The sequence below is a fragment of the Primulina huaijiensis genome, unplaced genomic scaffold, assembly GCF_012295235.1.
Source record: "Primulina huaijiensis isolate GDHJ02 unplaced genomic scaffold, ASM1229523v2 scaffold37775, whole genome shotgun sequence".
Lineage (NCBI taxonomy): Eukaryota > Viridiplantae > Streptophyta > Magnoliopsida > Lamiales > Gesneriaceae > Primulina > Primulina huaijiensis.
Window position 1 is genome coordinate 687,974 of NW_027358831.1, and position 9,500 is coordinate 697,473.

General features: G+C 33.8%; 2 protein-coding genes across 2 annotated transcripts; both read left to right on the top strand.

Annotated features, from left to right (window-relative positions):
* The first annotated feature begins 512 nt into the window (after positions 1-512).
* Positions 513-3,316, top strand: LOC140968715 (calcium-dependent protein kinase 11-like). The gene is made up of 7 exons (XM_073429781.1): positions 513-1,208; positions 1,497-1,640; positions 1,729-1,881; positions 2,196-2,311; positions 2,414-2,581; positions 2,716-2,940; positions 3,039-3,316. Exons 1-7 carry the CDS (start codon positions 659-661, stop codon positions 3,174-3,176), a joined length of 1,494 nt encoding a protein of 497 aa, XP_073285882.1. The 5' UTR covers positions 513-658; the 3' UTR covers positions 3,177-3,316.
* Positions 3,317-3,734: 418 nt separating this feature from the next.
* On the top strand, positions 3,735-5,699 carry LOC140968678 (large ribosomal subunit protein bL21c-like). Its single transcript, XM_073429711.1, has 5 exons — positions 3,735-4,146; positions 4,566-4,646; positions 5,137-5,238; positions 5,318-5,392; positions 5,484-5,699. The coding sequence occupies exons 1-5, from the start codon at positions 3,862-3,864 to the stop codon at positions 5,553-5,555; spliced, it is 615 nt and encodes a 204-aa protein (XP_073285812.1). The 5' UTR covers positions 3,735-3,861; the 3' UTR covers positions 5,556-5,699.
* Positions 5,700-9,500: the final 3,801 nt, after the last annotated feature.

Below are 9,500 nucleotides of genomic sequence, written 5' to 3' on the forward strand. Positions count from 1 at the left end.
GCTTACATTTGGATCAATATTTCCATTTTGATACAAAAACTTGTGGCCCAATTCAATCTACTATCTGGCCCATCCACATATCAATTATTCAAGTCGGACAAACTTTTAAAAATCACAAAGACTTATTTGTATTTGACTATTTGTTCGTTTCAGAAATATCTAAATTATATGAAAAATATTTCTGCATTATCTAGACGCACATGTGTTTTTTGGATGCAATTCGGTACAATCTTAAAATCTAGAACTAATATATGATATTTGAGTACTAACTATTTTAAATCTGATATAAAAGATAAAATTTTGAGTATGAAATTGAAACAACTATATTAATTTCAACACTTGATACACGTGTTTATGTGCTTAAATATCATATATTAATATCAGATATAATATGAAATAGTTGATAATAAAATATCATATTTTAATAATATATTTTAAATGTTTTGTATCGATTTTCATCTNTCGAAACATAAATAAACGATCCAAATTCACCGCTAATCCCCGAAATAGTGTGGACCAATAAACCAGAAGTTAGTTATTTCCCGACCAAAACTCCACAGCTTCCATAAACTACCACAATGGTGAAATACAACAAAAACTGAAAAATTTCTTCGAAAGGAAATCAAAGGACGGGAAAAAGAAAATCCGGAAAGAAATTATGAATAATCAATCATCAGGAGGATCATCTTCCAAGCCCTCAACATCAGTTCTTCCCTACCAGACCCCAAGACTTCGAGACCATTACAATCTCGGCAAGAAACTGGGACAAGGCCAGTTCGGCACCACCTACCACTGCGCAGAAAAGGCCACCGGCATCGAGTACGCCTGCAAATCGATCCCGAAACGCAAGCTTCTGTGCCAGGAAGATTACGATGACGTATGGCGAGAGATTCAGATAATGCACCATCTGTCCGAGCAGGCGAATGTGGTGAGGATAAAAGGGACTTATGAGGACAATGTGTTCGTGCATTTGGTGATGGAGCTGTGCGGCGGTGGCGAGCTCTTTGATCGGATTGTGCAGAAGGGGCATTACAGCGAGAAGAAGGCAGTGCAGCTGATGAAGACCATAGTGGGGGTGGTGGAGGCTTGCCATTCGCTTGGGGTGATGCATAGAGATCTGAAACCGGAGAATTTTCTGTTCGATACGCCGGATGAGGATGCTAAGCTTAAGGCCACGGATTTCGGGTTGTCTGTTTTTTACAAGCCCGGTACGATGAATCAAGGAATTTCAGTTCAAGCATCAGCCGCTAATTTTATACTCCTCGAGATGTTGGTTTGAATTAATATTACATGTTCATTTAGTGGGTTGAAATCTGCATTGTTTGTTTGGATTTCATTTGCTGGTGATGATATGAGTTCTAAGAAAATCTTTTATCAGATAATAATCTCGACTTGCTTTCATATTTATAATCAATTTTTTAAAAAAATGTAGCTCTTCGCTATTTTCAATTTTATTATACAATATTCATGTCACAGTATCTTTTCATGTTTTTCAGGGCAATGTCTGACTGATGTCGTTGGAAGTCCCTACTACGTTGCTCCTGAAGTATTGCATAAACATTATGGACCCGAAATCGACGTCTGGAGTGCTGGCGTGATCCTATATATATTGTTATGCGGGGCTCCACCTTTCTGGGGAGGTATGCAATCAAATTGTTGACATTTCAGTCTTTTATATTTTTTTTTCAGAATTTGATATTATATGTATATTATTTTTAAACTTTACAGAAACGGATAATCGAATATTCAAACAGATATTGAAAGGTAAAATAGACTTTGAATCAGATCCATGGCCTCAGATTTCAGACAGTGCAAAGGATCTGATAAGAAAGATGCTTCAAAGAGATCCAAGAAGCCGAATCACTGCTCACGAAGTCCTATGTGAGTCATTCATTATACAGTACTCTTTCTTTTCAATGGCTGCAACCGAGCTCAAGATTCGAGTTCAGCAGCATCAATTCTTTTAGCATTCATCGAGCTCAAGGTTGGACAACTTTATGCAATAAGCAAATGAGGAGCAAAATAAACATTTCAATTATATTTTAAAAATATTCAAAAAGTTATATCTAAGCGAAACTTAATATGTCACTCAAGCTAGAATTGATTTTTGGCTGACGAACTACTCAAGCTTGAGCTTGTGCTGCTGGCATATCCACCAATCGAATGGTAACAATTGCATTCCGGGTTTTTAACAGGCCATCCTTGGATTGTGGATGACAAAGTTGCACCAGACAAACCTCTGGGATCAGCTGTTCTGTCGAGGCTCAAGCAATTCTCTGCTATGAACAAACTTAAGAAGATGGCTTTACGTGTAATGTTTCGATCCATTTCATGTACAAAAAGAGAAGTAACAATAATAAATGGAGCTTTTGTGTGTGTGTATATGTATAACTAGTTTATATTTTTTGTTCAGGTTATAGCAGAAAGGCTATCTGAAGAAGAAATCGGTGGGTTAAGACAGTTGTTCAAAATGATCGACACAGACAACAGTGGTACAATAACGTTTGAGGAATTGAAACAAGGTCTGAAAAGAGTAGGCTCTGAACTCATGGAATCTGAGATCAAAGCACTCATGAATGCGGTAGGCGTAAGACATACCGAGAAACACACATTTAAATGTTGATATCAATAATTAGTATCCATAATCCAGTTGTATCAATGTTTGAATTGGAACTCATGAGTTTGATATGAAAAATGATGGGGATTTTGGTCCAGGCTGATATTGACAACAGTGGAACAATAGACTATGGCGAGTTCCTTGCGGCAACTTTGCATTTGAACAAAATGGAAAGGGAGGAGAATCTGCTTGCTGCATTCTCTTTCTTTGACAAAGATGGGAGTGGCTACATCACCATTGATGAGCTTCAACAGGCTTGCAAAGATTTCGGCCTACACGATGTTCACCTAGGCGACATGATTCAAGAAATTGACATAGACAATGTAATTAAGTTTTCTTTAATTGCACTACAAACCTGTTTGTTTACTTTTTCCTTGTTTGTTCTAACTGCAAAAAGTTACGTGAAATCGGGACTGAACAGGATGGACGGATTGACTACGGAGAATTTGCGACGATGATGAGGAAGGGCGATGCAGGTAAAGGGGGGAGAACAATGAGAGGCAATTTGAACTTCAATTTGGCGGAAGCTTTGGAAGGTAAAGCCAAGGTGGAAGATTAAATCTTGGAAGCATGTTGTACTGAGTTTTACTGTTTACCGTTACCAAATGTTGTTTAATTGTGTATGGTGATTTGTAGATACTGTTCTTGGGATTACCCAATGTGCATCGAAGCACGGGTGGGTTGGGTTTCATAATTAAATACAGAAATAGTTTGTAATTTGTTTTTTTTAATTATTTTTTAGATAAAAAAAAAGAAACAAATGAAAAAGACCAGAGAACGAAGATATTAGATTTTATCATTTTGATTGTCAAGTATTGTAATTTTTTTTTTTTAAAAAAAGATTTATGTCCCAAAATTTCCAACTGCTAAACACCAATTTTAACGTTAAGTCGTAACAAATATATTATTCGCTCGAGACAAAAATAGTCTGAACACTTTACAATATTTAATTTATATTTTGCGCCGAATTAATTATTAGATTTTCACGAATTCTTTTCGGTCGTTATCTTTTTTTATTTTTTATTTTTTAACGTGAAAAATTAGTTGCTGGGAAAAAAAATCAACACCAGTCAGACAATCATCGAGCAAGAATTTTGGGTATTTGTCATAAAATTATCATATACGCCCAAGAGCAAATGTGTCATTTTTATTGCGGCAACGGATAGGATAACGAACACCTCAGAGCAATCAGGCTACAGGCGGACCGGAACCCATTCCAGGCAGCTTCCATAGCTCACTCAACAATGGCGGCCCTTTCGTTCTGTTCCTCCCTCGCGCCGAATCTCTCTCTGAATCAAAACCTAGCATCCCTTTGTCTTTCTAAAACCAAAATTTCGTTTCTTTCTCATTCCCTCTCGTCTCTCAATCTCAACCCTCAACAGGCCGCGTTGTCTTTTATACCCAAATCATCTGAAACAGAGGCTGCGCCTTCTTTGACTGAGCCGGAGACCGATAAGCCCTTTCCGGAAGAGGAACCCGTTGTTGAGACTGCGGAGCCCAAACGCGAGGAAGTGTTTGCGGTTGTTATGGTAATTCGTCCCGTTCTCATTTGTATAGTGCGAGTGTGTGCATATATATTGCTAATAATTGTAGAATTCTGGTTGTTCATGGAGAAATTTTCGGTGATTTATGATTTAGACCAAGGTTTTTTCCTTGTTTGTGATTGTAATATAGCCGTTGATGTGTGTAACATAGCTTTTCTAGAGCTACAACAAAGTTCGGATATTATATGTTTCAGATAAGGTTAATAATGTGTGTTTGAGGGCGTAAACGCTAACTTTTAAGGTGTTTGTATTTTCTATTGTCGAAAGCCTCCTTTTGACCATCATGCGATTGCTGAGTTGTTGTAAGGTTTATGATTGTTGAGGTTTTGTGTAATTTTGAATCTTAATGGTCATGTTTATAAGTTGATTTGGGATGCATTTCTGTGGTTTGTATATTTGTTTAGGTCGGATCGAGGCAATACATCGTGCATCCTGGACGGTACATTTATACACAGAGGCTTAAAGGTGCCAATGTGAATGACAAAGTATGTATTGCAATCGTCTTTGCTGATGTATATGTGATGAAATATGATTAAGATGTTTTCCGTTTTCTCTTCTGCATGGGTGTGATTGTGTTTCTTTTTGCATTCTGCCATATCGGTGTATCAATGAACTGCTAGGGTGCCAGAGTACATGCACCTGTGTATTTGTGTCATTATGTTGTTTAAGATGAACTTTGGTCTTTGAAGCACCTTTACTGTCTAAATAGGTATTAGGGTATTGGGAAAGGTCCACATCACCTAAACCTGGGATTGTGGGAACATTAATGATCCTCTATGCAGTGAGGAGAGCATGGGGAGTAACCCCTGTTCAAATTCCACAGATATCTCCCCTTGTGACCTCTCGTTCCTTCCTTTTTCCCCTTGGATTTCCTGTTAGATCAATGTATTAGATGTCTAATCGCCCCGTTCTTTTTTAGAATCTCCACGCATTATATTCTTCTTTGGACAATCATTTTATAAATCATCTTTCCAGATCACTTTAAATAAAGTATTACTTGTGGGAACGAAGACGAGCGCCTACATTGGAAAACCAATCGTGTCCAATGCTGTAGTTCACGCCATCGTGGAAGAACAAGTATGATCAGTTCCAAAAGTGTTTTCGAATGTTCCTTTCTCATCATTTGGTACTTACTCAACGTTACCATTTCTTGTAGACATTGGACAAGAAGGTCATCGTGTTCAAGTACAAGAAAAAGAAGAACTACCGTAGAAACATTGGGCACCGACAGGTACCAAATTCTTGTATGAATTTTACACTATATTTATTACATTGTCACAGGTTCTTTACTCACCAAACTTTTTCACTATTGGATTATCCAGCCCATTACTAGAATTAGAATCACAAGCATAACTGGCTATGAAAGCTCACCTGCTGCTACGCTTCCATCATAACTTACACCAATGATTCTGTTTTGTCACTATGCTCGAGTTTCCAGGAGATTATGTTTATATTCTACGGAGCACAGCCATTTTACCAATTTTGGTGCTAGTACTTTGAATGCCTGATGAAATATGGCATTTGCATTCTTTGTCTAAGTCATCTTCAATTCTGTATATGTCATCGTGCTTCGAAGGTTTCTTGTTCTTCCATGGTCTATGCTGTTTGGTTTCTTCACCATCACACGGTAGAAAAGTATAACAACCTCTACGTGGCTTCAGCTAATCCCTATGAACGTTTTTATGCATTTGGTAACCATTTGGTAACCTATTGCGCGATATGACCAACTAAATAATCCAGATTGTTATTGATTTTTCAAGAAGGAAGTTCGAAATTCGAATCCCAGTATACATTATACCAGGCATGAATTTGAAAAGAAATAGTATATTTCACCCCCTGCCTGCAAACTCACGACATGAAGGTCACCTCAAGGAGTTCCAAAAACTAGATTATCAAAGTCAGACAAACTACTTCGAGCCTTTTCTTTCATATTCAGTTTGATGTTGTGATATCTTAACACGAGGGTGGTATGCCACACTGCAAGAAAAACTATGTAATTAAGCCAATTTTCTGTTGCCACGTATCTCTTTAATTAAGCACTATTCTCCTTGATAAAAATTAGTTGTTGAGTTCATTAGGAGCAAAGTGATTGATTATATACGTTACCCACAAAGTGCAGAGGCGTTCCCTGTAAATATTATTGCAAATATCAAATGGCTATATGAATTTATGTGAATAATCGTTTTACCAAAGACCAAATACATTGAATTTAAGCTATTTTAAGACAAGCTATATTGATTATTGTATTAAATTACATTAAAGAAAGCACTGTGTAAAAAATGTACGTAAAACTGATTTAAAGTTAAAAAGTAATTGGAAAAGATTCGAATAATAATTAATTTTGGAGTTTGTTATACTCCACCGATTTTTGTGTTTTTTGAATACATACATGGGAGAGGGATTGAATTAGGGGCGCCAGCAAATCTGAGTAGGGGTGAGATTAAATGAGCTACAAGCTCGGTTTTTAAAACACATTAATGTTGAGATGATATTTTAAATTACAGAATAAACAATATTATATATCTATATTTTATTATTAAGTGTGAGATTTTCAGAGTAACTGTTTTTGAGGACACCAAAATATTTAATTCCATAATTATCTTTCTTACCCTACTAAAAATCTCCTCGATTAATTCCATATTTTATTTTGCATAAAAAAAAAATTTAAACAAAACTTTCTTTTTAAATCGAACAACTCTTCTAAACTGAAAATAATTTCGTGTTATTTATTTAGTATTATTTGATAAAATTAAAAATAATAATAAAACATATAACAAGTATGCATATTTTACTAGTATTATATATAAGTTTGAAGATCTTAAACTAATTATTTTGGTATCTTTGTGTAAAATGCCAAATTTTTATTTAATAAAAACCTATTTTAGTAAATTTGTAACATATCTATATCTAATATATCTTATCGACTTTTAAAAAAAAATTATAAAAATGTTTATTTATTTTATCTATCTACTTTTATATATCACTTCTAATAAAAAAAATTACAAAAAATATCAAAATACTTTCAAAATGCAATATGTATAGGTAGCTAAAGTAACTTCGAACGTTTTAAGAACTCTTTTTACTTGCGTATCAATATATCTCAAATAGGATGCAAAAAATGTTGAATTTTTTTTTTAAGAGAAAATTAATATCTTGTCTCCTAGTCATTAATATCCACAAAAGCGAGTTAGATAATTGTAAAATTAATATTGTATTTGGTTCTAAAGATTTGAGTAAATTTGATTTCAAATCCATTATATATATTTGGCTCAAATCAATTATATATTTGTTTCAATTCAAAATCTCATAAATCCAAATTCATTCGTCCAAATACAACCTAACGGAATTCGTTTTCATTCAAAGGAGGAAGATTTAATTTACCCGCTATATATATTTACATACACATGCAGGAGAAATTAAAACTAATTTAAAATAAACATGATATTGGACAAAGCAAGATGTATGATGTTAGCTATATTGCGGTTTGTTCGACCCTACCCACATGGGTAGTGCCCCAAAACCATTGAGGAGTTGACACTTGTCAAATTTTGACACGTGTCAACTCTCCATTGTATGGAGTGGACAAGTGTCAACTTCTCAATGGTTTGGGGCACTACCTATATTGCGTATCTATCCTTTGTTTATGTTATTTATTTTAAACACGTCAACTTGAATGTAACACACGAAATTAATACAATTTAATCACTATATATCCTTAGTCATATAATTTATTTCGTTAGGCCAAAATAAATCAATAGGCACATTTACTCATTGATCATCTATACTCCATTATGCTAAACAATTTGGTGGGATTGTTAATCCAAAGTCGGCTAATTTGGTTTAGGCTTGAACCACAAATATAATATTTTAATTGAATTGGATCGATTTTTTTTTTAAATAAAACTTGATCCGGAACCGGAACAAATTCGGTCCAAAAGCAGGATACTATTATCTGGAACCGTCACCAATCCATATCGGCTTGTAGTATTAATTAATTTTTGCACTATAATTATGATGAGAAAATAATTTGATATAATACATTTTTTTATTAAAAAAAACTAATATTATTTTATATAAAAAATAAATAATTAAGGATTTTAAAAATCCTTATGCATAATAACACTAATAAAGTATAGTAATCAGATCACTGAATCAAGTGACTTGATTTAATTAATACTTTGCTACAGAGGAAAGATTTTAATTCCAAATCAATTGGATTTCAGTTGAATTAATTTAACTTCACTAAATCAGTGGTTAATCAAACTACAAATTGAAGGTAATTGTAATGGTTAAATTTTCAATTAGCCATTGTAAGGCATGATTATTTTCAATTGGTAATTAGATGTAATTATGACCTAACCAAGTTTTTCGTCTTTTGCCTAATTTTTTGCACCCATTTTCCATTCAATATCCATGCAATTAATATGAACAGCAAAGCAATAAAATCACAGTTACAAAAAACTTTACTCTTTTATTCACTATTTTACAGACGTATAGTCAGTATAGATATAAATTTTTCTCATTTATTGACGAGCGAAGCACAAGCGCCACCGAATATACTTTTATAATAAATGAGAAGATTATTATTTTTTATTTAAAAACTCAAAGAAGAAACAGTTCATTACTCTCGCAAAACTACCATCTTTAATTTGACCCAACCGTTCTTATTTTTAATACACAATATAATTAGGCCAAACATGTCACGCACACATTTATTAAATATTCATAATCAAGAGACTCGGGACAATTTAAAAGAAGATAAATTTAACTATGACACATGTATCATTCGTTTGACCAAGATTTTAACATATTATCTATTCAATTTTTTTAACGTTTGTTTGGCGTTCACTTTTACATATGTTCGAAGGTTATTTTGCGAAAAAATAAAAATAAAAAATTATTATAAATATCTTAAATCCAAAGAATGATAACGCATATCATTTTTTTTAATAGCTAAAAACACATAAAGGAACTCATTGGACAATGCCAGATTTGTTACACCCAATTAATTCTCCCTATATTACAGAAATACATAAATATTCTACAAAAACAACTGGTAAAAAAATCATGTTATCACATTTGGATAGCGTAGCTAATTAGCGATCATGTTGTCACAAGTATACATACATATATATTCATATATGGAATTAAGGTTTTTATTTGATTAATGTTAATCGATTTTACAATTTCTGCTTTCTGATTGTTTATCAAATAATATTTCATTGGTATGGGGATTGGGATAAAACTCGTTCATCAACCATGTCGCTCGAGATTCGTGAGGATTGGACAAAACCTAACCTTATCGGTTCGACCACGTGAACAGTGTATGAATATATATA

Coding starts and splice junctions, on each gene's coding strand:
- LOC140968715 (XM_073429781.1), top strand. CDS start 659: ATGAATAATCAATCATCAGGAGGATCATCTTCCAAGCCCTCAACATCA. Junction 1,882..2,195: donor CACTGCTCACGAAGTCCTAT/GTGAGTCATTCA, acceptor GGTTTTTAACAG/GCCATCCTTGGATTGTGGAT. Junction 2,941..3,038: donor AAGAAATTGACATAGACAAT/GTAATTAAGTTT, acceptor GGGACTGAACAG/GATGGACGGATTGACTACGG.
- LOC140968678 (XM_073429711.1), top strand. CDS start 3,862: ATGGCGGCCCTTTCGTTCTGTTCCTCCCTCGCGCCGAATCTCTCTCTG. Junction 4,147..4,565: donor AAGTGTTTGCGGTTGTTATG/GTAATTCGTCCC, acceptor ATATTTGTTTAG/GTCGGATCGAGGCAATACAT. Junction 4,647..5,136: donor GTGCCAATGTGAATGACAAA/GTATGTATTGCA, acceptor TCATCTTTCCAG/ATCACTTTAAATAAAGTATT.